At 39.0% G+C, this 27,389-nt stretch overlaps 1 protein-coding gene across 6 annotated transcripts in view; it reads right to left on the bottom strand.

The window, feature by feature from the left end:
- Nucleotides 1–27,389, bottom strand: part of PRIM2 (DNA primase subunit 2) — a 351,775-nt gene that overhangs the window by 80,173 nt on the left and 244,213 nt on the right. For 5 of the 6 annotated variants that reach the window (XR_011530149.1, XM_070586357.1, XM_070586354.1 and 2 more), the window contains exon 13: nucleotides 22,376–22,444. Coding sequence is in view for 5 of the 6 variants with exons in the window: in XM_070586357.1 (XP_070442458.1) it covers nucleotides 22,376–22,444 (69 nt within the window). In the remaining variant the exon portion in view is untranslated. Of the gene's footprint in view, nucleotides 1–13,916; nucleotides 14,534–22,375; nucleotides 22,445–27,389 lie in introns of those variants that run through there. The other variant, XM_008517711.2, reaches the window with a different exon arrangement.

Genomic DNA, 27,389 nt, shown 5'->3' with positions numbered 1-27,389 from the left:
AGACCCTAGCCTGATATTCTGATCACATGCTCTACTCACTGGAGCTCACTCTCATTGCCGCACTTGGGAGTGCAGACAAGGAGCTGGCCGCAGAGTGAAGGGAGGTGTGGGTTTAGCACTCAGCGTGTTGGGAGTACCACAGGCCAGGTGGACAGATCCTTGGGGGAGGGTCTTCCAGTGGCTCATGTGGGAGGGCTTTCTGCAGGAGTCCTGAACACCGTCAGCAGGAACCATCTCCCTTTAATGCCCCCTGATATTCTTATCTGCTTCTCTTCCAACCTCCTCCCTCCTCCCAGTCATGGAGGTCCCACCACATTATGGGATTTCTCCACAATGGGTTTCTCAGGCAGCTTCACACATAGCTGGGGTAGCCGGGAACTCACTTGGTGCTCTCCTTTCTCCACAGGAGAGATCACTACTGGCTAGTTTAGCCCTGCTCTGCTCACCATGGGAGAGGGGCAGCACTGGCAAACTTCCTCTTAGCCTCTTCAATGCGTCCACACTCATATTTTTTTGTTTGTTCCAACAGAGGGCTAGTATCTCTCCTCAGGAAGGCTGGACTTCTCCAAAGTCTCCCTTGTCGTGGCTCTCTGCCCAAGATGGCACTCTCTAGGCTTTCCTCAACCATGGTCTGGAGGGAGTTCACCAGCTTCTGCTGCTTCCACAGCCCATACCAAGGTCTGTCTTCCTGTTACCTGATGCACATGTAGGGAAGACTCCTCCTGGGTCCTCTGGGGTATGGCGTCAGATCCTGAAACTCCCACAGAGGTACTTTTATTCTGGGATGACTGCTGATTTTTTGTTGTTAAAAGAGGGACCAAAAGGAGGGACATCTTACACAACCATGATATTGATAGCACTCCCCTCTGCCCATTTTTTAATCAGATAGTTTCATTTTTTGCTGTTGACTTGTAGGAGTTACTTATGTTTTTGGATATTAACCCCTTATCAAACGTATGATTTGCAAATATTTTCTCCTGTTCCATAGGTTGCCTTTTCATTTTGTTGATGATTTCTTTGCTGTGCAGAAGCTTTTTAGTTTGATGTAGAGCCTCTTTGTTTTTGCTTTTGTTGCCTTCGCTTTTGGTGTCAAATCCATAAAATCATCGCCAACACCTATGTCAAGGAGCTTCCCCCTATGTTTTCTTATAGGAGTTTTATGGCTTCAGGTCTTTTTCCAAGTCTTTAAAGCATTTTGAGTTGATTTTGGTGTATGGTGTAAGATAAGGGTCTAATTTCATTCTTTTGCATGTGGCTTTCAAGTTTTCCCAACACCACTTACTGAAGAGACTGTCCTTTCCCCATTGTATATTCTTGGTTCCTTTGTTATAAATCAATAGACCATATATGCATGAATTTATTTCTGGGCTCTCTATTCTGTATATTCTTCACTACTTTGTTGTAAATTAAATGACTATATCTGAGTAGGTTTATTTCTGCTCTCTATGCTGTTTCATTGATCTATGTCTCTGTTTTTAATGCTAATACTGCACTGTTTTCATTACTATATAGTTTTTAGTATAGTTTGAAAACAGGAATTATGATGCCTATAGCTTTGTTCTTCTTTCTCAAGATTTCTTTAGCTATTTGGGGTCTCTTGTGGGTCCACACAAGTTTTAGGATTGTTTGTTTTATTTCTGTGGAAAATGCCATGAAAATTTTAATAGGAATTGCATTGATCTGTAGATCACTTCAGGTAGTATGGCCATTTTAACAACATGAATTCTTCCAATCCATGAGCATGGCACATCTTCCCATGTATTTGTGTCTCCAATTTCTGTCATCAGTGTCTTATAGTATTTGGTATATAGGTCTTTCACCTTTTTGGTTAAATTTATTCCTAGGTATTTTATTCTTTTTTGATGCAATTTTAAATGGGATTGTTTTCTCAATTACTCTTTCTGATAGTTTGTTATTAGTGTATAGAAACACAACAGATTTTTGTGTATTGGTTTTGTATCCTGCAGCTTTACTGATTTTATCAGTTCTAACAGTTTTTTTAGTGGCGTCTTTAGGGTTTTCTATAAATAACATTATGTCATCTGCAAGTAGTGACAGTTTTACTTCTTCCTTTCTGAGTTGGATGACATATATTTTTCTTGCCTAGTTGCTCTAGCTAGGACTTCCAATACTGTGTTGAATAAAAGTGGTGAGAGTGGGCATCCTTGTCTTGTCCTTGATCTTAGAGGAAAAGTTTCAGCTTTTCTCCATTGAGGATGATGTTAACTACAGGCCTGTCATATATTATGTTGAAGTATGTTTCCTCTTTATTCACTTTTTTGAAAGTTTTTATCATAAATGGATGTTGAATTTTGTCAAATGCTTTTTCTGCATCTACTGAAATGATCATGTGATTGTTTTTTTCTGCTGAGGAAGATCTTCCCTGAGCTAACATCTGTACCTATCTTCCTCTATTTTGTACATGGGTTGTTGCCACAGCATGGCTGCCAATGAGTGGTGTAGGTCCACTCCCAAGAGTGAAACCCAGGCCACCAAAGTAGAGCATGCCAAATTCAACCACTAGGCCACAGGCTGGATGAAAATGATCATGTGATTTTTAACCTTCATTTTGTTAATCTGGTATATCACATTGATTGATTTCTGGATTGAACCAGCCTTGCATCCCTGGAACAAATCCCACTTGATTGTGGTGTATGATCTTTTTAATGTACTGTTGAAATTGGTTTGCTAATATTTTGCTGAGGATTTTTGCATCTAGCGTCATCAGGGATATTGGCCTGCAATTTTCTTTTTTTTGTGACATCCTTCTCTGGTTTTGGTATCAGAGTAATGCTGACTTTGTAAATGAGTTTGGAAGTATTCCCTCCACTTCTATTTTTTGGAAGAGTTTGAGAAGGATTGGTGTTAATTCTTCTTTGAATGTTTGGTAGAACTCACCACTGAAGCCATCTGGCCCTGGACTTTTGTTCGCTGGGAGGTTTTTGATTGCTGATTCAATTTCCTTGCTAGTAATTGGTCTGTTCAGATTTTCTATTTCTTCATGATTTGGTTTTGGTAGGTTGTTAGTTTCTAGGAATTTATCCATTTCGTTAGGTTTTCAAATTTGTTGGCACAAAATTGTTCATAGTAGTCTCTTATTATCCTTTGTATCTCTGTGGTATCAATTGTAACATCTCTTCTTCATTCTTGATTTTATTCTTTTGAGTCCTTTCTCTTTTTTCTTGGTGAGTCTAGCTAAAGGTTTGCCAATTTTTATCTTTTCAACAAACCAGCTCTTAATTTCATTGATTTTTCTGTTGTGTTTTTAGTCTCCATTTCATTTATTTCTGCTCTTATTTTTCATGTTTCTTGATGTAGGCATTTATAGCTCTGTAATTCCCTCTTAGAACTGCTTTTGCTGCATCCCATACGTTTTGGTATGTTGCATTTCCATTTTCGTTTGTCTCAAGGTATTTATTGGTTCTTCTTTGACCAACTGATTGTTCAGTAGCATGTTGTTTAATCTCCACCTATTTGTTAATTTTCCAGTTTTTGTTCTTGTGATTGATTTCTAGTTTCATACCATTGTGATTGAAATGTTCTATATATATCTATTAAGTCCATCTAGTCTAATGTCATTTATAGCCAATGTTTCCTTATTGACTTTGTGTCTAGATGATCTATCCACTGAATAAAGTGGGGTATTAAAGTCCCCTACTATTATTGTATTGCTCTCTAGTTCTCCCTTTAGGTCTGTTAATATTTGCTTTATATATTTAGGTGCTCCTATATCGGGTGCATAAATATTTACAAACATATCCTCTTTGTGGATTGATCCCTTTATCACTATGTAATGCCCTTCTTTGTCACTTATTGCAGTTTTTGGCTTAAAATCTAATTTGTCTGATATAAAGATAGCTATCCCAGCTTTCTTTTGGTTCCAAATGCCTGGACTATTTTTTTCCATCTTTTATTTTCTGTCTGTGTGTGTCCTTACATCTGAAGTGAGTCTCTTAAAGACTGCTGTGTATAGATGGGTCTTGTTTTGTAATCCATTCAGCCATTCTATGTCTTTCGTCTGGAGAATTTAGTCCATTTACATTAAAGTAATTATTGATAGCTATGTAATTATTGCCATTTTGTTAATTGTTTTCTGGCTGTTTTGTAGTTCCTCTATTCCTTTCTTCTCTTGCTTTTTTCCTTTGTGATTTGATGATTTTCTGTAGTGGTATGCTTAGATTCTTTTCTCTTCATCTTTTGTATATCTACTATAGGTTTTTGCTTTGTGGTTACCATCAGGCTTACATAAAACAGCTTATTTTATAACATTCTATTTTAAGTTGATAACAACTTAAGTTTGAATGCATTCTAAAGCTCTACCCCTCAGGCCACAGCCGTGAAGAACAGCTAATAGACCTTTCTCACAGAAAGACGGGGTGGCGCAGTCAGTTGCCTCTTGGAGTGCCCAGGGTTGCTAGCTGGTTAAGAACTCTCTCTGTTTGCTACAGTCCTGTGGGACCCACAAGTGTAAGCCCTGCTGGCCACCAGACCCAGGTGATCTAGAGGGTCCCTGGGTGGCAGCTGCAAAAATCAGGATGCCAGACAAGGACACAAGCTCCTTTCTGGGAGATACTGATGAGCTGAATGAAGTAAGGCAGAGGGAGAGCACCAGCTGGCCTCCATCTCTGGAGAGGATTTCGGTAGGTCCCTAGATATCTTTTAAGTTAGATGCCTCTCAGGCTGATGCTTTAAAATAAGCAAATAAGACTCTTTTACAGAAAGTCTGGGTGCTTTTCAGTCAGCTGCCTCTGAATTGGGGCCTGGGGCAGGTGAGTCTGCATGAACAAGTCCTTTAAGAACTGTTTTTCAGTTCATTACACCTTTCTGGGTCTTGTGGATGCAAGCCCCACTGGCTTTCAAAGCTAGATATTTTAGGGGCTCATCTGTCAGGTACAGGTCTAAAGAGTTGGGGTACACAATGTGAGTTTCAAACCCTTCACTCCTCAGAGAGAAGCTCAGGGTTTTGATTTCCCTCCCAATTGTGGAATTTATGGTGAGATTGTGATTCAGCTTCTCCTCCTTGTTTCCATGTGGAGTTTTTTTCTCACTTGCCCACTGTGTAGGAGTCACTCAGCTAGGTTTTGGGTTTTTTCAGAAGAAATTGTTCTATATGTCTGTGGATTGGGTGTGTCCATGAGAAGAGGTGGGTTCAGCATCCTCCTCCCTCATCATCTTGAACTGGAACCCCTAAATTTTCCATTTCTAATTGTTTGTTGCTAGTATATAGAACTATACATAAATTGTTTTATTGGCTTTGTATCCCCGACCTTACTAAATTCACTTATTTATTTCAGTAACATTTCTGAAGATTCTATAGAATTTTCTATATATACAATCATGTCACCAGTTAATAAAGATATTGCTTCTTCTTTTCCAAACTGCAGGCTTTTCATTTCTTTTTCTTGGCTTATTGCACTAGCTAGGACCCTACTATAATATTGAAGGAGAAACGGTGAGACTGGATGTCCTAGTCTTGTCCCAGGTGTTAAAAGGAAAGCATTCATTCTTTCACCATTAAGTCTGATGTCACCTGTAGGATTTTCATAGATACTCTTTATCAGATTAAGGAAGTTCCCTTCTATTGCTCGTTTACTGAGAGTTTTTATCATGAACCGATGTTGAATTTTGTCACATGCTTTTTCTGCATCTATTGAAGTAATTATATGTTTTCTTTCTCTTTTGTTAACATCTCGAATTACATTAATTGATTACTGAATGTTAACCTGACCTTGCAATCTTAGGATAAACCTCAACTGGTCATGATGTATTATTCTTTTTATATATTGCTCAGTATTAGTTACTAACATTTTATCAAGGATTTTTGCCTCTGTTCCTGAGGGATATTGGCCTGTAGTTTGCTTTCTTTGTAATGTGACTTTCTGGTTTTGGTATCAAGGCGGTGCTAGCTTCATAAAATGAGTTGGGAAGTACTGTCCTCCTTTAGTTTCTGAAATAGTTTGTGTAGGGTTGGTTTTGGTTTTTTGGTGGATAGAACATACCAGTGAAGACATCTGAGTCTGGAATTGTTTTTTGGGACAATTTTTTTTTTTTGTTTTTTTGAGGAAGATTAGCCCTGAGCTAACATCCACCACCAATTTCTTCTTTTTACTGAGGAAGACTGGCCCTGGGCTAACATCCATGCTCATCTTCCTCTACTTTATATGTGGGATGCCTGCCACAGCATGTAGGTCTGCACCTGGGATCCAAACCAGCAAACCCTGAGCCATGGAAGCAGAGCACGCAAACTTAACCATTATGCCAGCGGACCAGCCCGTTTTGGGGACAATTTTAAGTTACAAATTCCATTTTTACTTGATATAGGGCTATTCAGGTGTTCCATTTCTTTTTGAGTTGGTTTCAGTAGTTTGCATCCTCAAACATTTTGCTCCTTTCATCTAAGTCAAAGGTTGGTAAACTATGGCTTGTGGGTCATATCTGGCCAAATTTCAGGCCAAATGTAGCCATACCCATTTGTTTATGTACTGTCTATGGTTGCTTTTGCACTATAATAACAGAGTTGAGTAGTTGCAGCAGAGACTGTAGGGTCCACAAGCTGAAAATATTTACTATATTGGGTTAGAGGTTGAATTAGGACCCCTCTAGAGTGCTTGCTGTTAGATGGGCTTAAAAGGAGGAAATACACAAATGGATTTGGGGAGGGCTGTGTTATCCCAGTTTAAGTGGCAGGAATCTGCAGATACAAAGCCTTTCTCATTAACTTTGTCCCCCTAAACAGTGGATAACACCTTCACAAACAGGCTGTTTTTCCTAATGTAAGGATAAGGTCGCCCGCAGGCTGTATGTATTCCCTTTTTGCCTTGGTGCTCTTTACAGCCTGCAATTTGAGTATGGATAGAAGCTGTATGTAACTCTTGGGCTTATCTTATTTCATGTACAGATCCAGTTATAAGGAAGTTGCATATGGATTTAAGGGGAATGCTTAGTACCAAGAAGTTGGGTGTATCCTGAAGTGTCTAGCTTCTTAACGGAACTACTGACAAGGGCCATCCACCATAATAGCACAGAAAAAAAACCAAAGCTTCCCTCTGATTTCTATGACTAACAACCCAGATCACATCTTACAGGAGACAGGTTGTTGTGGTCTCAGGAAGGGGGTTGAATTGAGATGGTAGGGAAGATGCCATGGAATAGACAAGGGAACAATTGTGTAGTCCTCGGACCAAGGCATGAGATGATATGTCACCTATTCTTGAGAAGCTGAGGGACAACACAAGACACATAAGATTTCCCTTGATTTTGTGTCCCAGTTCTGGCTCCACTTTTTTTCTAGATTATCCCATGATATCAAGGAAGCCACAGTTAAGAGAAATCTTGGTAGTGGGAACTCCTTATACTTTTGGGAGTCTGTAGTTTGCTTTTATATGAAGAGCTGAAGGTTCTGGAACTTTTATTTTGTAGAGCAAAATTAAAATATTCTTATCCTTTAATACAATAAAAAATTCTATTACTGTAGTTTCTGAATGTTATTTGGGGCAAACCCTTTCTTCAAGTAAAAGTTAACAGAAATCCTGTAATAATAACTAACAATTGTTTAAACCTTACCATGTGTCAGACCATGTACAAAGCATTTGACAAGTTATCTCATTTAATCTCACACTAATCCTAAAATTTAGGTAATATTATTATCCCAATTTTACAGACAAGGAAATTGAAGCAAGAGGATTAATTCACTTGTCAAAAACAATAGAAAAGAGTTGGTCTAGTTTGGGGCTGCCGTTTGGGCTCCTCAGTCATGGCTGGCCCTCAGGCCCTCGGTATGAAAACCAAGGATGGAGAAGAAAGTGGAGAGGCCAGGGAGTCACAGAGCCTGACTCATCATGGAGTTTGTGACCCAAGTCAGGGGATTTAGTCTCTCCATGTGTGATTTTCTTTTTTAGAGGAAATGCAGATGATTACTATTCTTATCTACTTCCAGAGGTGCCATAGTAGCTGATTTGATCTGCTTGAAAGTGTTTCTGAAGTGCTTGGAGAACAGGTAGTACACAGGCATCACTGTCATTGGGAATTGTACGTAAGACCACTGCAATATCACAACCATAACAGAGGCCATTTTAGGATGTTTTCTCTACAGTGAAGCTCAGCCTGCCTCAGCTCTTCCTTTTAAAAGGAGAGCAGTACTTTGTGACATGGTTTCAGCAACTTTTCATAGCACGCTGTATGCCATATGTAGGCAATCCTCCAGTTTCATAGTTTACAATTCTCTGTCTATTCCACCTGGCCACGAAGGTGTCAAAGATGAGGCAGTCAAAGGGTGAATGAACTGACATTTGTTCCTTTTACTGAAACCTTGTTTAATTGATGGCTTTTTTCCCCTACCTACAACAGCATAGTTCCCATGACAGGATCACTCTAGGTAAGAAGGGTTCAGAATAGATGCCCCTCCAACAGGGAGGACTCACATATAACATTTGCTGGAAGAGCTGATTACCAAATAACAACATCTAACATTTATTCGTGTTACCATGAGCCAGGCAGTGTTCTAAGTCCTCTATGGCACTTAGAATATTCTGTTCTAACAGAATAACCCTTAGAGTGGATGCAAGTATTATCCTCATTCCATCTGATGCAAATTAAGCACAGAGAAATGAATGAACTTGCCAAGGTTACAAAGTAAGAGGTGGCCCCCGAGTCCATTCTACCCCTTAATTGTAGGTTTTGGAAACACTGAATTTGAGATTTCTGAGGGATAATAAGTAAACATTCATTCACTCTACATACATTTACTGAGTGCCCAAGATTGTCAAGCATCATGCTAAGAACTAGAGACAATGCTAATTATTAGGGGTTCAAATGTGAAAGTTATATAGTTCCTGCCCTCAAGGACTTTACAGTCCAATGAAGGGGAACATGACAGATGATTATAAACACAGTAAGTGGTGTGATATAAACATGTTAGACGGCCTAAGGGGACAACAAACCTACACTGGGGTCATCAGAGAAGACTGAAAGAATGTATACCTAACCTGAGCCTTAGAGGAGAAGCAGTAGTTAGCAGGGCAAGGAATGGAAGGGTGTTCCAGAGTAGCAAGGATGGGAGAGATGAGAGCACAGTGAGCGTGCAGGGCAAGCTTGTGTGGAACAGCTAAATCCCAGGCTGGATCCTAGAAGAGAGGGTGACTGCAATAGATGGCCCTGGAGAGGGAGGCAGCAGTGTTCTAAGTCCTCTATGGCACTTAGAGGCCATGGAGGGCCTCAGCAGCAGCTGGACTTCGTTATATAGGTAAGAGAGAGCCTTGTTTAAGAAGACAAACCCTTTAGGGGGAAAAAGGGACTGAGGTTACATTTTGAGGAAGGATGTGGGAATAGGTGCAGGGGGGGCAGTGGAGACAAGGATAGTAAGTGAAGAGGTCCCTGTGGTGATGTAACACAAGCTGGCAGTGAGGAGCGGGTGATCCAGCGCAGGACAAGTGGGAAAGGGAGGAGACTGCTTAGGATTTCTGAGCCTCGGCACTACTGACATGTTTTTGTGAGGGGCTGTCCCGTGCACTGCAGGCTATTCGGCAGCATGCTTGGCCTCTACCCACTGGATGCCAGTAGCAGGCCCCTCCAGTCATGACAACCAAAAATGTCTCCAGACATTACCAGATGTCTTCTGTGGGCAAAACTGTCCCCAGTTGAGATCTGCTGGTTTAGACATGATGGTGTTAAAAGAGAATCAACTGGACTTGGACATGTGGAGAAGGTGAGAGACAGAATAGTCAAGGTTAACTTCAGAGTTTCTCCGATGACAGACTCATGGGAAGAAGAGTACAGGTTTGATTTTGGACACATCACAGATAACTTGTGGGACATCCTGATGGAGAGGCTCAAAAGGCAGCTGGATGGATGGGTCTGTGCTCAGAGGAGAGGGCTGTTGGAGATGCAGATTTGGGGATTATTTGCAGATAGACGGGAAGTAACAGCATGGGAGTGGATGAGATCACACAGGGAGACGCATGCAGTGAGAAGAGCACCAGGCGGGAACCCTGGAGAGAACCAAAAGTTAAGGGTGGAGGATCATTAAGTCACCATTCTAATTCTCTGCAGTGAGAGGGAAGATGAAAGAGAAGCATGTAGCACCATGTCCTTTCCACTCAGTAATGAAGATCTTCGTATCCTCTATGACCAAAGTGGAAGGTAAAATTAAAAAAAAAGGTGGTGGGGAATAAGGAAAATTTGCATTAGATGGTTAGTTTTCTTATTACACAGTCTTAAATTAAATGCATCATTTGCTGAATTTATCTCTCTAAGCTTTCACTGCAAAACTAAAAAAAGAAAAACAACCAAAAACGCTTGAAGAGCCTCATAGTTCTATTACGATGAATGACTATCTAGAAACTCAGGACTGAATTGAAAATTCCATCATGCATTTATTACCAATGTTGTTTCATTACCTTGTCATCAATGTTCAAAAACAGACCTGCAATTGGAGGCTCAGGGGAAATTCAGAAGCTTTACAGACAGACGTATCCTTTAGCCTTTGGTAAGGTCCTACAGTGATAGTTCTTGGAGAAAATAAAACGGCACGAAGCAATGGACAAAAAGAGCTTATGGGAGAGAAAGAAAATTCACTAACAGGAAATAGTGTCACGTTTGGTAGGAAGGTCAGATGATGTGGGAAGATGATTTCCCGCAGGTGACAAGATTTTCATAGAGTCACAAAGCTAATTGCCTACAACACCAATTATGGTGAAAAGACTTAGACTTGGGCAATAGCCACTTGTCAAAAAGGAACTCAATATCACAAAGAAGCCAGATGCTGTGCTAAGTAAGTGATTACCTGAATTGAAGTCAGACACCCTTGTGGGCAACACTGACTCTTCGGGCCAACAATGTACTGGGGAGACCCCCTCCGAAATAATGCTCGGCATCTTCCAAAGGGCCTGAACCAAACCCCCACGCCTGTTCAAAATGCACCTTTCACACACCATGGTTCTCTATGTGCGCTGAAAAGGAGACAAACCAAATGAAGTTCTTGAGATAATTGCCCGTCTCACTCATTTGTCAGAGGGGCTATTTGCCATTTTTCTCTGCAGCCCAGGACATGCTCGCCAGTTTCTCTAGGGAGCCCCCGACAGCGGGTTCCTGTCCCAGCCCCTCCTGCGTCTCCCTCAGCCCTCTCTCTCCCTCCTTTTGCCAACATTAGCAAGGAAGTTAACAAACGGATCTAATTACCACGGTGGTTTGAGGCTTCTCAACTTTTTTTCCCCTTCCAGCTGTAAAGATGTCCTCAGACTGAGCTTCACGTTCAGAACTGCTGTCAAACCCTCCCTTTAATGGGCACTTAAATTTAATGTCGAGCTCATGCCTGTGGAAGACCTTGATTAAATTTGCAAACAGTAGACTCTAACCAAACCAGAACGTTAGAGTTGTCTCATTTCGCCTTTCAAGCTTAAATCCCAGAAGTTTTCTTTTCTTCTTTGCAAAGAATTACAGAAGTTTGCTTGCAAAGACCCCGAGTATCAGTAAGACAGCAGTGTAACAAGGAAGACACTCTGAATGCTTTTAGAGAAAGGAAGAAATCCCGCAGCTTATTAAAACTCTCTATGAATTAAAGATCTTTCCCATTGCTTTATTTTGCTCCCTCTCTTTCAAAATCTATAACTATTCACTTTTATGACTCTATAATAGAAGCAGTCCTAAAAAGTTTATTTAAAATCTTCCTAGTGTTCTTTTATGCACATTGCAATTAAGAGTTTTGTACTGTATGGGCAGAGTGAGAAACATTATGGAGAAACAACATAAAAGAAATATGATAGAACCGCCACTAACAATGTCAGTGCTTCAACCAGCAACAAATTTCCAACTTTGTCTCTTTCTTCTGCTGTTTCTTTTCTCGTCTCTGATACTCATACAGCCTCTCCTCCTTGTAGAGGTAATAAAAGGCTAGAAGTTAAAAGAACCTGGAAGACTCATATTCTTTTTCATTGGCTACTGTTTTGAAACGAGGCTGCTGGCTTTTGATTTTTTCTTTTGGGTTCTTCCTACATCATCCGATTCAAACAGGTCTGCTTTCAAAGAAAACAAATCAAAATTGTCAAGACCTGTGAAGCGTGAAGCATAAATTGCTTTTCCCCATTCCAAAAGCACCAGCAAGGCATTAATTTCTATCTTCTTTTACAAACCTCTAACCCTATCCTCTAATCTATAGACTTCACAAAATATTTATATATTCTTCTGTATAATACATGACAGGAGATCAGACCTTATTACAAGGAAATTGAACTTGTAATACAACTAATATTTAAACTAGTGTTATTTTGGAGTTTGACTAGACACATAAAACATTCAAGTAGGATGAGAAATTCTCGGGGCTGCCATTATAAAATAAATAGTCACCTAAGACACAGCTCGTGTGCTGTTAATGGCTCCGTCCTTTCAGCTGGGAGCGCAGGCTCCATAAAAGGAGAACATGAGGCAGAAGAAAAAGACAGCCTTGCAAAATGTTGCCAGATATGAAATATCCTGTCGTAAGATTTCTCATTGAACTACAGCACCGAGACTGCGTCTAACATTTCCCTTCTTTTAATACGACGGAGACCTACATTTCTATGCGGGGCTTTCTAAAGCTAACTTAATTCTGTCATTAAAACAGCCCCATGTAGCACTTGTTCTTAACATTAAAAAAGAAAAAAAGCCTTGTGGTTTTGCAGTTCATGGACAAAGTGGTCAACAGTCATCAGATTCCTGTTGGGAAGAATCCATGATAAAAGCACGAGCAGATGGTTTCAGAAGGGAGAGATTTATAGGGGTAATTTGTAGTGGAATAATACTGTTTTCTGAACTAGGTAATAATAATTCACAAAGACAAGTAAAGGCTCAGATAGTATCTCATTTAATTATATGTTGCTAAATATTCCAAGAAATCTTTGCTCAGCGGCCTAAAATAAAAACCCGATCAGCTGACATTTCTAGGTTCTGCTGATCTGATCCTGTTTAAAGCCTTTTTATATTGCTGCACTTTTTCACAGCATTTAAAATGTGCTCTTCTCACAGTCAGTTTTCTGAATATCATGTCCTCTTTTCAATTTAGTGAGTATCTGATTCTAGAAGATCAAGGAAAAGGGACCCTCTTCACTAGGAAGACGGGACAGAAATAGAGTAATATTTCTCTTTAATCCAAGGTAATAGGTGAGGAAGGGTTACACTTCAACCTGGGTCTCTCTTCTAACAGCCCCAAATCCTCTGGGCGAGTAGACCACGGGGAGGGATCAGTTAGCTGGATAAGGGCCTCCACAAGGACATGGCTGCGACGTGCATGAAGGGCATTACCCGCTTGCTGAAGGCAGGCAGAGAGAGCAGGCATTAGCCTACTACGTCTGAAATCATCCGCAACGTCCACTCAATTCCACTGCTGGCACTGGAAGGAGGGGCTTACTGTAAATATCCGAATATTCCTTACCAAAGTTAATGAATTTATCAAACTTATTTGGCAATTCACAGCAATCACAGAAACCATAAGGTGTGGGAGTTGGAGGGTGGAATGAAGAAATACTCACTTTCTGTACAATCTTCTTGCTTCAGTAATTGTCTATTCTGCATGAACCTACCCCCAGAGTGAATGGAAAATGACAGCAGATAAGGAGCACCATCATTTTATACAACAAAACACTTCTATTTGCTAATACTATAACTACTATACAAATTCTGTTTCTCTTCATTCCCAAGTCATGATTCATTTCACTGGAGTTTGCTGCCACTCAGAGGGGCAAAAGTTCTCCTTGCTGATGTGGAATAACCACAAATGGCCAACTCAACAGAGAAAAGAAAAAGAAAAAGAAAAAGAAAAAGGAGTTTAAAATCTTCATTGGTGATTGGCAGTGTGTTAGATATTCCAAAATTTCACTTTAAAAACTTAGGTAATGTCCAACCTGTTATGACCTAATATGACTATTGCAATTACACACACACACATATACATTTTGATATTTATTAGCAAAAAACTGGTCCAGAAAAGGATTAGGTCAAAATTAGTGATAAGGGTTAAAGTCATTTTCCGTCCTGTTGTATCTAAGGGACAGTAATCAGTCTGGAAAGCTGTTTTAGCTCCTAAAACAGGACTACGTCACAGCATTCGAGTGTTGGATTTGAAGAGAAATTCTTCCTCTTCCCTTTTGTTAAAGCAAAATGCAATGGAGGTCTTTGTTTTTACCTGAAGCCTGTTTTCCTATGAAGTGTGTGTACATGTGGGTGGGCTGGGGTGGGGTGGAGGGGGCAGTGGACAAAAAGGTTAAATAAGAAAAAGGCAGCATCTTAAAAATAGGAAATGAAAGCTCCTGAAGAAGAAGCGTTGCTAACTGCTCAAGCGTCATTCACTGAAATAATCCTCTAGTCCCTCCATATCCATTTCCAGAGAGGAATTTAGAGAGGCCAGGGCAGACGAGGCATTCTTGGTTTTCTGGGCACTTTGTTTGGGCTGAGGAGTTTCTGGTGGGATGGACTCCTTCTTGATGTCTTTACCACCATTTAGAACCCGCTGGCTCTCGACAAAGAACTGATTAGGATGATTCAGAGAAAAGCCGCAATCATCCACCTGTGCAGGGAGGCAAATGCGTATCGAATTAATACACAGCAAAAGCATAAACACAGGGCTTCACGAGCCATCCAGACCTCATTCAAAACTTATTTAATATCTGAAACATGGATCCCAGCAGTTCCCGTTCGTAACACTGAATCCACTACTTACACGATTTCATTCAGCGGGAGCTTCAACTATTACTTGAACACGAATGGCTCCTGCATTTGTATTTCCAGCCCAAACCTCTGCACTTAGCTCCCGTCCCCTATCCAACTCTAGTTCCATATCCAACTCCTGCTCAGCATCTCAGATGGCTCAAAGGCAGCTCCAAGCAAAATGCCTGGCATATTGTCAGTCAATAAATACTTGTTAAAAAAAAAAGGAGGGGGGATATTTAAACATTCTAGAATCACAGAGAATGGATATAAACACAGACACAACTTTGAAACTGGTCTCTGATACCACTGATATTTTAGAGCTTATTTATAAGTCTGGCATATGCACTCCCATTTAGTATAATACGAACTCTGAAAAAGCAACCTAATTTAATGTAATTTCTTCACTCAAATCTTGGGCTTTCCCTGGTCTTACTTTTTATAGAAAATCTTTTTCTTTTTGTAATTTTCATTGTGGCTTAATGCAAACATGACCACGTTCATAGTTTTATACTATCTCTTTTCTTAAATACTAGTACTCAACTTAAATTATGAATATCATTTCAGATTACCCATTACTCTGTGCCTTTAATACTCAATAAGCCTTTATGAAGGTCTCAATACTTTTTGTATTTGAAGATTCAGCAAGCACTACTTTTTGTACATTTTGATTCTAAAATGTACTAATGGTGAACAAAAATATATTTCTTAATAGTAGCAAGCACTTACTTAATACCTACTATGTGCTACTTAATACCTACTATGTGCCAGACATTATTCTAAGTGGCATAACCACACACACTCATTCACACACATGTATATACTCAGTTAACAGCCATAAGAGCTCCCTGAGGGTAGACTATCAATATTTTTCCACTTTTCCAGATGAGGTATCTGAGAAAGAGAGAGCTTAAGTAACTTGCACAAGATCATACCCTGGCAGGGCTGGAGATGGGATATGAATTAGCAGAGTCCATGTTCACAACCAGTGTACTCTGCTGCCACATCCTTGTGTCAAAGTCAATAACTTTATGTTGTATTCATTCCTTAAAACATGTCAACCTTTACCAGCTTGTGGTGTTCTCTATTGGGGTGTGACATGACAGCAAGACAACACTTACAAGGAAGTGTCTCCTGAATGGGAACCTCCTGCATGAGTCACTTTTTCACATTCAACCAGTGGGTCAGACTGAGTTGATCACATGTAACAGTCAACCTGGGCTCCTTGTCTTCTGCAGTTGGGGTTGACAACACAAAGAATATCATTTTGCTTGACTTACTTAGTCTGCTCTTTTTTCTGTTAGGGGGTATTTTCACTCTATATTTTTTATAAGCCGAGAAGTGATTACACTTCTTTTGTTCACCTGTCTTATATTTATCAACATTTTTATGTCTCACTCTTTGTACTGAAGTGACTTGCACACAGTAGGTATCTAAAATTATTTGGTCAGTTGAGCCCGAAACTAACCAGTGTATACCAATCAGACATTTCACATATTACTTGAAGACTTACTATGACGAGGCCACGTTATGAACTAATAGTTTTTCAGCATTCAAGAATGCATTTGATTGACAAACTCTAAAGAAATTTTCAGTCTAGAAGGTCACATACTTAAAAAGCTCTGTCAAGAATGAAGAAGTGATAAGGGTCACAGATAAAGCCCTATTATATTCCCTATTAGAGGGACATGCTGGCTGGGGAGACCAAGGAAGGCTTTGCTAGGGAAGTGCTGTATGAGTTGAATCTGGAAAGAAGGGGAGAGTCAAAAGCTGGGATAATGAGGTCAAGGGCAATCCAAGCAGCAGGACCCCATGAGCACAGTGAAGAGGGAATGTCCAGGGAAAGCAAAGAGTTCAGATGGCCTGGTGTGAAAGGCATAGAGAGGGGAATAACAGAAAATGAGGTTGGAAAGACAGGCTGGGGCCAGACCTCAGAGAGCCTTGAAAACCACGGTAAGTAGTCCAGATCGAATTCTGCAGGCAGCAGGGAGTCACTAGAAATCCTGAAGAAGGGAGGTGACGTGATTAGAGCTGTGTACAGTCTGAGGGTAGATTAAAATTGATTAGTAGAGGGTTAAAGGAGTTCTCGTCTTGGTCGAGAACGAATCCTCCTAACAAGTGGACCAATAGACAGAAACAAAGTCTTTTCTGCTAATACCTACTTGAGTACCCCAGGAGTCCTGATTTTCTTTAGTCAGTTCTTAGTACATCTTGGGCTGATGATTTTATAGTGACTTCAGTGTATAGCACATTGATAGTGTAGAGACTGATTTATTTTAAGAGTTATTACCCTGATCACTAAGAACAAACTTTTATTTGCTACTTTGCTGCTTAATTTCAAAATGTTTTACAACATATCTACAATTTATATTAATAATGGAGTCATTTGAGAACTTCTTTATTTTATTTGAGTTTTCATTCAATTCATTAAAAACTGGGAGATAAAACATAAAGTTTGCATTTTACAAAGAGTTTCATGAAAAGTAAGTTTATTGCTTAGCACACCTCAATCAGAGGCTTCCTGTTTTATAAAGAGAGAACATTAGAGATTAGAAAATCCTTGGGGATCCTTTAAGTTGAACCTCCTCCTTGTACAGACTAGGAAACTAGGCCTAAACAGATTACATGGTTTATGGAAAGTTATACAGAACTACTAACTGGTTTTGTGTGAAGAATTCAGGCCTTTTGGCTAGATCACTTAGTTGTTCTGAAATCTGTTTTAAGAGGTTTTATGCAAAGTCAAATAAACTTGCAATCATATCATTATCAATATTATTTCTAGCGCGAAACTTGGCTATAAAGATTATGAAAAAAATAGTGGTATGATTTCATGCAAAAAGAATCTAGCACCTTGTGCTATAATTACATATTGAGGATTTTCTCTACCTTGTTTCAAGTTGTTAAAATTTCAATATATCTATCATCACAGATGACTCTCTGGATTAAACTGAATTATTAGACTTCAACGTGGACCAACTCAAATCTGCTAATCTTTATAAGCCTCAGTTTCCTCATCGATGAAATGGAGACAATAATAGTGGCTATGTCATAAGGTTGCTATGGGGAAAACCAAAGAAATATGAATATAAAAATAAAGAGTTGGTTGGTTCCATGAAATCTAAATTAAATGCTTTGGGAAAGACTCAAGAAAGGCAAATCACTTAAAAAAAAAGTTGAATTCTCAAAAGGATAGGGAAAAAAACATATTGCTTTGTATGTATCATGAGTTCCTTTTCCACCTTAAAGAAACCCAAACTGGCAATGGTGTATTACAGATACGGTTTAAGAAGAAAAAGATGAAATAGAATTCCAATCCCAAAACTATACTCAAATGAAAGACCTTGCCCTTAGATCAAAAGATTAGCAAATAAACATTTAAATGTTTTAACCTGAAAATATGTTTACGGAATGTGCTTATTTTTAATGATTCCCCATTTTAATTAACATTTTCATTAACCAACTAAGACAGTGGCACAGGTTGTGAAATGAGGGCCTGTACCATGGTTCTGGATGATGTTATGTTTCTCAACTTTCCCTCTTACGTCTGTGATTGTCCTTTCTTAACTCATTTTGTTAAGCTTATTTTACTGAACGTATGGTCTATTAAGTTGCTTGACAGCATGATGAAATTATGAAGAGTTTCCTTCTGTTTACTAGAGTGTATTTTCTTCTAGGATGGGTTGTCTTTTGAGTGCCTTCTTTCTTTCACTTTTAGTTTTAGCTGAAGGAAGTGTAATTGGTCACCATTCAGTTTCCTTTCATCTTGCTCAGGAAAATAAACTTAAGAGTCTCTTCGGGTGAAAGGAAGGAGAATAAACCAAACAGAATGAAAATAGATTTTACTTTAAAATCAAATTAGAAAAAAGAGAGAAAGAGAATTATCCACATCTAAATCTCCCATTTCACTACTTCTGTTTAAGAGTCAGTAGCTGTCTCCTTTACTCCTCATTAAAAAAAGACAGGAACATTCAGTTTTATTCATTCTAGATTTGGAACTATTAAGTGGAAATTTTTACGATTTTGTCGGCTGCAAATCTGATTTTTCCTTGCCTTTTTTCTTATTTGGTTACTATTGGGGATGTTTTTCTTTGTGGCTAATGGTTTTTTTATGTTTTGTACATTTTGTTAATATCGTGAGAGGGAAATTCTGTGATGCATTTTCATTCTGCCACATTAGCTTGGAAGTCATAAGTGCTGTAAAGGATCTGAAACAAGATCATATAGTTGGAGTCTAGATGAAGGGGGTGGGATGGAGGTCTTCATAGGCTACATTATAAATTTTGGATTTCATCTTAAGAAAGATGGCAATGGGAAAGCCTTTTAAGGTTTTTTAAGCAGGTTAGTGAAATGATCAGAGTCTTCTGTTTTAAAGATCACTTTAGCAGCTGTGTGGAGGACAAAGATTGGAATGGTGCATGTGTTGTAGACGCTGGGAAATGAGATGGCAGCTACTGCACTGATCCAAGTGAGAGACGATGTGGCTTGTAGCCCAGATAATGACCCTGAGTTATTACAAAATAGCTTAACTGTATTTCGTATATCCTGTTCAAGACTGCAGGAAAATGTGTGATTGATTTTAACAAGATTTCTGTAAAGATTTATACAGTGGAGAAAAAATTATGCTCAGCTCTTTGGAAAAGTTTCCTGAATGACTCAGCGCCTAAAGAGGACTATTTCTAAAGAAACTATTTTCAATTAAAATTCAGAGGCTAACCTACACAAGGCCTAGTGTTTTCATTTACACATGGAGTATGCCGAAAAGAAAAAAATACACTGCGGTATAAAACACTGCTCCCTAAAAATACTGAGGAAAACGGGTTTTAAGCAGGCCAGCTCTGACATATAGTAAGTGAGTATCTCGCAAACATTTGCTTGGAATCAACACATTTTGCAATGACCTTCACACAAACACAGGTCTCATATTTCTGCCTAGTAAAGGTAGATTTTGAAGGAATAGAAGCAATATTGTGTTACCTATGGGATATTCAGGTTTTTAATCAAGAGGTTTTGCAATGACAGCATATAACGAGGCAGCCGGTATTACCAAAACAGCCATATGGAATGATCACTGTGCTGCTGCAAATACTCTCCGTGAACCGGTTCAGTTTCAAAACTTCATTAAAGTGAGTTTGATCACAGGCCTTGGGAAAACAAACAGGATTTTTTCTAGGGCGTGAGGGGGACAGCAGGTAGGATGGCAGAAGCCTGACAATAAAAATAGATTCTATTTTTAAATCAAATTAGAAAAACTAACGAAAAGATATTCACATCTAAAAATCTATAATGAGACATCTAGTGAACACGAACAGGCTTTTTATTTCATTGATTTACGTGTGGTTTAAGTTAGACAATTTCTATATATGAGAGGATTTAGACATGTTTTTTCAATATCTTCATTAATCTAAGGCAAGTTTTAAAAACTGGCAATAGTAGTAATACTCTTACAGGAATAATCAATAGGACAGATACTACAAACACAGATTTGAGAACTAAAAAAAATATATTTCTTACTTTTTAGCGATTATGTCACAGATGCAATGTTTAAATCTAATTTTTATAACACAAAAAAAGGGAAGAGGCTGAATAAAAGACCTCAACTTGTGGAATTTCTGAGGCCCCTTCATTATTTGTGGGCCTTTCTAATTAAGAACATGCATGGAATGAAAACTTTCAAGCTGAGCAAGCAAATTAGGGACTACAGTCTTCAAGGGAAAGAGCCATGCAAAATTGGTGCTGAAAATATCAAACGTGGCTTTTCTGGAGAGATTCCTATTCTGATAAAATTAATGAGAATTTGTTGTTGTTTATTATTTTATTGATGCTTAGTTCTTTAAATTTTATAAAAACAAATTCTTTCTTTTTAAATAAGAACCGTATTTTCAGCATTTAGGGGTGAGAGAAAGAGGACTAGGCCCGCCATCGACCAAGGTTCTAGTTCAAGATCCCCATTAACCAGTTGTGGTGCCTCGGGCTAGTCACGGTCATGTAGAACCACTATGTGGTTTTTTTTTAATGTAAACTATGAAAGTTGGATCATGGATCTGGACAGAAAAATGCTCAAGACCCCAACAGCCATTATTGCAAATCCAGTACCAGATACTACAGAACAGCAGAGTCATGGTTAGGCTTATAAGCTTTAGATGAGTTACTCAACAGCCTGGTTCAAATCTGAGTTCCATCCCTTTAGAGCAGTATGACTTTACACAGGTCGTTCAGCAGCTCTAAGCTTTATTCAGAAACGGGGCTAAAACAGTACCTAGCAATAGTACTGCGGTGTGAATGAAAAGAGCTAATGTGCCCGAAGTACTTAGTGCTGTGTCTGGCGTGCATTAAGGGTTCTATAGATGTTGGCTGATATTATTATTTTCATCATTATTGGTAATATTATAGGATATATTTTCCCTATGAAATATTTTACCAAGAAATTCTGCAACTATAGAACCACAATAGAAAAATTATTTCATGCAAACTAAATAGAAAACATGAAAATGATTATAAAACTTAGCATAGCATTGTAGCTGATGATGAATTCAATAAATGCAATATCTTTCTTGGGACGGTTATGGATCCCTTTGAAACCTGATAAATACCAAAGACTCCAAAAAAGAAAAATGTACACACGTACACACAAACAAATGTTTCAAGAGGTGCATGGACCGCCCAGTGCATTCTCGGACATGTGCCCTAGGTTAGGAAGCCATCATCAGGATCACTGGTTGCAAACTGGGGATTGCTGGGCTGAATGCGACCTACAGATGGGTTCTGTCGGCCTGCACAGGGTCTTAAAGCTTACCAATGTGAATGCCTCTAAGAGGACACGAATCTTCAGTGTACCACAGTTCCTACCACACTCTCTTGTGTTAATCTCAGCCGGCTTCACTTTTTTGGGTTATTTGCCTGACCTCTGTAGGCCTCTGAGTTTGTGACCTTTGTTCTACATCTTTCAGAAGCTTCTAGTAGGCCTTCTCGTACTAAGGAGGCTGGCAAGACAAAAACCAAACACATTTCCCTGACTCCTTTCAGTTGAGGGTCCACCGTGTAACCTAGGTTCTGCCATGCAGGTAAACACGAGACTTGGGAAGCAGATTCGGGTAACATGAGGTGGCAGCCGTAAGTTGAAGAATCACATTTTCTGCAAGGAAGATGGCAAAAGCCTTTGGTTCTTCTGGGCAGCTGTGACGAAAGTTCTAGATCTACTCCAGGGGTTGGCTAACTGAGGCCTTGAGTCAAATCCAGCCCACTAACTGCTTTTATAAATGCAGTTCTACCAGAACGCAGCCAGGCCTCTGCCCTTACGTACTGTGGATGGCTGCTTTTGCCCTACAACAGCAGAGCTGAGCAGTTGTGACCGACAGCATATGGACCATAAAGCCTAAAATTTCTACAACCTGGCCCTTTGTAGAAAAAGTTTACCGACCCTCAGTCTCACCCCTAGATGTGGAGTGGTGGGTGGCAGCTGTAGCGAAGACGGGTTTTCTCAGGATGCAGCTTCTCCCAGTTACAATATTCCTGGTTCTGTAGCATCCAGGCTTGATTCTCTAGCCCTTCTATAAATTTTATAAGCTAGCTAGTACCGTATAATAAACCCCTTTCTGTTGAAAATGGCTAGAGTAGTTTCTCATGCTGCAGCTAAAAACCCTGAATGAAACATGGAGTAACAAAAGACAAAGACCAAGGCTATAAAGATTAAAAATGTACTTACATTATGTGTCATCTCGAAGTACTTCTGACAGGCTACCTGGTAATGTGTCCCCTTTACTAAATCCAAAATCTAAAATGAATGGGAAAAAGAGAAAGAAAAATTAAGAATTGTTTTTCCTAAACCACAGTAGCTCATGGTTGTTGGCCTTTTCATAATCTTCATTCCAGACAGGAAATGTATGAAATCATGTAGCATGTTGTACTTCTGCAGCCTGAACACTGTGATAATTCTGACATTATACAGTAGCTGTTTGGGTCAGCATTAATCCAAAGATGACAAGAGATAGTAAGTGATCTTTCTGACCTGCGAACTGTGAATTTCAATAACTTTACCTAGACAAGTTGAAATTAGATCCTAGCATTATGATTTTGACAGTTATTGTCAGAACGTCATATTGCAACATCTCTTTCAAAACTGTAGATATAAATCTAGTAATCTAAATAGTTGGTGCATGAACAATCAGGTATACTATTTAGATTTTTATTTTCCACATTACCAGTTTATACAGATACAGCATAAAATACAGCTGCGTGCACCTCAGGAAAATTTAAATGTAAACCCTTTGGATGAGTATCTGTGGAGAGGGAATGCTTTTACCTTCAATCAGATTTGTCCTTTTTTGAAATGAAGTTATTTCTAGTAAAGCTCAGCAGAATATGAGAGCGAATAGTCTATTCTGAACACCTATTAGGAACATCATCCTATCTTTTGTAAATACAATTTGCTTTCCAATTCTACTTCATGTAATCTCTTCACAGTGGTGCAAACTCCCCTTCTTATCAGCAAAGTGCAATGCCAGTTGAAATTTGTAAAGTTTCATCACCTCCCCACCAAATAAATAAAATGTATACTTGGCCTGTTTATCAAATACAGTAAAATGCTGGAATTAAAAGATAGCCTCAAACGAGAGGGAAATACAATTCTGGAGAAATGTTAATTTCTATCACTTTGCAAAAGGCTGACCTTCCTATGACGAAAAGAAATGTGCACGAACTCTCGGATTCTTGCTATCCTCATTATTGAATATAGCTTACATCTTTTGACAGATACACAAAAAAATTACAGTTGCAGAATGGGCATCATATAATAGTGACAAGATTGTGCTTAAACCAATTGTTTTTCTCTGAGTGGCTTATAGATTACATTTCTGAATTTCAGGTCACCTTTTATTAAATCCTATGTGAAAGACCTGGGTAAACGCTAACCAATCATAGCACCCAGGATCCTGCCCTTCTGCCTATGTGACCTATTTACTTTTCTTGAATTATTAGACAAAAAATGAAAAATCAATTTAAAAGGAATGACTATAAATTTTTAAAAATGAATAAAGTCACAAAGTTTTCTAAATAGTTCTAATATCCTGAGTTCATATTTGCCAATGTTTTTACAAAGAGAATTCAAACTGTGTTGAAATAAACCTGCAATTGATTATTGGCAAACATCAATGATACCAATTTATGAATATCTGTGAATTACAATTTTGGAGAAGCAAAGACTTCAAACATAAAGTTGTTTAAATGATGTCATAAATCACCTGAAGAGAAAATGAATCCACAGAAATAAACAAAAAGCTCAACTATGTGGTACATAATAAGTTCCTTTTATGTTAAAGAAAGAATCCAAATGTAGATACATTTCTTATTCTCTCTTTATCTCTACATAAAATAGAAGTAATATATTTAAATAGCTTCCTTGCAAAGTAAATATGTAACATTATACACAAACTATCTAATATACATATTTGGGAAACATGCTATGAAGAAATACTTATAAGAAAGATACTAATAAAAATATCTAGTTGGGTGATATACATATATGTAAAAGTTATTAAGGAAAATTGACATAAGCTGCAGATTAGGAGAAAAGTAGATTTATCTATCTGAAATTTTAAGTTCCATCAAAAAAATTAAATTTAGATTAATCACATACTAATCCCTCCACCCCACCCCATGCCCTGCTCCACTCTCAGAGAAGGCTCTTCCTTAACAAAATCATTTACTTTTCCTCTTACTTTTTGCTTTATCTTTCCAGGAAGAGTTTTTATTTGAAATTTTCTTGCACATCCGTAAATAAATCATTTAACCATCTATCCTTAAACAACTTTACTGATCATGTCACAGCATATTTGAGTGGACGAAAGTCTGCACATATGTAAAGGTATAATGGGAAAAAAATGACTGTAGAGTGTTTTTCACTGCCTGAAAAAGCATTCAAAGAAAGACAAATTTAGGCCTGAGGAGAGAAGCTAGGGAAGGAGAAAGAACACCAAGTAATGGAGCTATGGGGGACAAGAAATGAGCTAATAGGAGAAATCTAAGAGAAAGACTGCTTTGAGGAGATTAGGTATTACTGGGAGGTATTATAATCTTCATTTCAGATATGACGAAATTTATCCTCTTGTCTGTCTAGGGAGGGCCATTTACTGCAAAAAGAATTAAGAATTTTAAAAATTGTATGCAACTTAATGATCTTGTTTTCCTTAAGAGGAATAGAAAAAATATGTTTTTAATTTGAGATAGAAAAAGTGAAACGTTACTCAAAAAACCCAACAACTTATAAAAATATACACTTTAATTTCACATTATGATCTACATTAAGGAGATAAAGGAAAAGAAAAAGAGAGAAAGAGAAGGGTCTTTTGGACCAACGAACGAAGTTTGGCTTCTTCTCCGAGTTAAGTGGGGAGTTACTGCAATGTTCTAAGCACAGGCATGACAGGAACCGACTTAACATTTTTAACAGGACTCTTCTGCCTGCTGTGTGGGGAAGAGACTCGAGGGGGCGGGGGCAGACCCTGGGGCTCATGACAGGAGTGCAGGGCTTGACGACGGAGGCTCGGACCAGGTGCTAACAGTCGTGGTGAGAAGTGGTCAGATCTGGAGAGAGAACAATTTCCCACTTAACGGCCATGAGCTATTTTGAAAAACAGCTGCTCTACATGAAAATGCTCGACAGGAACCTGTTCCCCAATGTTCTGGAGTAATGCATTACCTATCACTCAACCCCTCTCCACTCCGACTGATTTCCCAAATAAAACTAATTAGTTTTAAAACTCAATAAAATGCCAATATATAAGTAACAAGCTAGCATGTAAAATAAATGTAAAAGGCCAAAATAAGATTAACAGATGCTTTTCATACAGCAACACGAGTATGACCCCTGAAGTCTCTCAGAGCCAGCAGCATCTTAGATGCACACCCCCTCTACGGACCTCAAAATTTCCACAAGTGATTCCGATATGCTACCATGTGTATATGGAGCACGACTTGACGGACTTTTCCTGCATCTTATTTTCTTAAATTTTCTGATGAAGACATCACTGGCAAACACCATAAAGATATTCTACAGGTATGTCTATTTTGAGGATGGTGCTGGTGCAATTTGCTGAGGGGTTAGAGGACTCTAAGGCAGGAAATACAAAGCTAAAAACTAAAGGAGGGGAAAGGAGAATTGAGGTATGAGCAAGACACTAAAATTCAGTTTGTGAAACAGAAGCAAAAATAGGCACATGGAAAACAAACAGCCAAATCCAAGGACAGATTCCTGAGGCAGACTCTGTGGAACAGAATTTGGGATGAAAGCTAAATTCTCTCCGGTGTGTTTTCTGTACCCCTGGAAGGGAACCACTTCCGTGCTGATGCAGAGATGCTGAGAGGCCCCTGCTCACCAGCGAGGCAGGACAGGCGTGGTTCTGCAGTGACGGCGGGAACGCATGATGAGTACAATTCCTGAGCCATCCTCACTTCCTGGAACTCAGCGTGTTAGGAATAGTTGGTCTCATTTAGAATTTAAATCTTTTGTGTAGTCGTAATTCAAGGAACTTTTTTTTTTTTCAAGCACAGAAGAGGCCATGTCTCAGGGCTGTGGACAGTGTGCTTGACTTACAGCCAGAACACGGTGACCCTGAGAAGGCCATCAGAGTGGAACCAAGAGTGGTGTGCTTTCCTTTGAAACTGAAAGTGTTCTTTGATGTTTTCTCAAGAACGAAGAAATACTGGATGTGGGAATATTTCACAATGCGTTAATTTTGAACTTACCTACCTAACCTTGTTTTCTTTTTCATGTGATTTTTTTGAGGGGGTGGCATATAGGGAGTTAATTCATAATGTGCTTGTTTATATATATTTTTTTGTTAGAGTCATACATTGAATATGACATTAAAATCTTTAAAAGAAAACAAAGATTCTGTAGAGGAGCCAGAATGAAGGTGTGGTCAGGCAACAGTCCTTTCTGACAGTGCTGGTTCCGTGTTGGTTTCGCCAGCACAGCTTCCGAAGGGCCAGACCTCTCTCCTCACACACTGGCCTTTGCCCTTCTTAAAGGGACAGCTCCCCATGGCTGGTGTTGAGCAGGCAGGGAGTGGACAGAGGGAGGGTCAGAAATAGAATTGTGAGGAAAACACATACTAACCACAGGTGGAAAGTCACGGAGAGGAAAAAATGTGGAGACAAAAGGAAACAACAGGAAGATGGAAGAACCAGGTGGAAGAAAAATATGGAAAGCCAGAGAAACAGGGTAAATGAGATGGAGTCCACAGCTTGCTATTTACATGGCGTGTAAACATCGAAGTGTAACCCACAGCTCACAAAGGGTGCTGCACCGAGCAATGACACAAACTCTCCAATCTTCCTGTTCCATTCTGGAAGAGCCAGAGCACAGCATGATTTCCTCTCGTATACGTACAGTATTAACACCAAAAGAACAGTTCTCTAAGGAGGAAAAAAATCAAGTTCCAATTCTGATGCCTAGGCTGAAGTTACCTAATTCTGCTTTAGAAAAATATATAATCAAACAATTTGAGCAATCATATCAAATAAAGCCTTATTGGAAGACACAAGCTTACTATTCAAATAAAAAATTTCTGTGAAGATCTAAGAATATTGCTCAAATAGCAATCTCACTTTTGGTTTTTAATGCCAGTATTTCCAGACTAAGGTACAAAATGTCAAGTGTAACAATCTATTTATTGTTCTAATCCAGTTTGTCAGTAATCAAAAGGCTACAAAAATTAAGA

Source organism: Equus przewalskii, chromosome 19 (assembly GCF_037783145.1).
Source record: "Equus przewalskii isolate Varuska chromosome 19, EquPr2, whole genome shotgun sequence".
Taxonomy (NCBI): Eukaryota; Metazoa; Chordata; class Mammalia; order Perissodactyla; family Equidae; genus Equus; species Equus przewalskii.
This window is presented reverse-complemented; position numbering and strand designations above follow the sequence as displayed.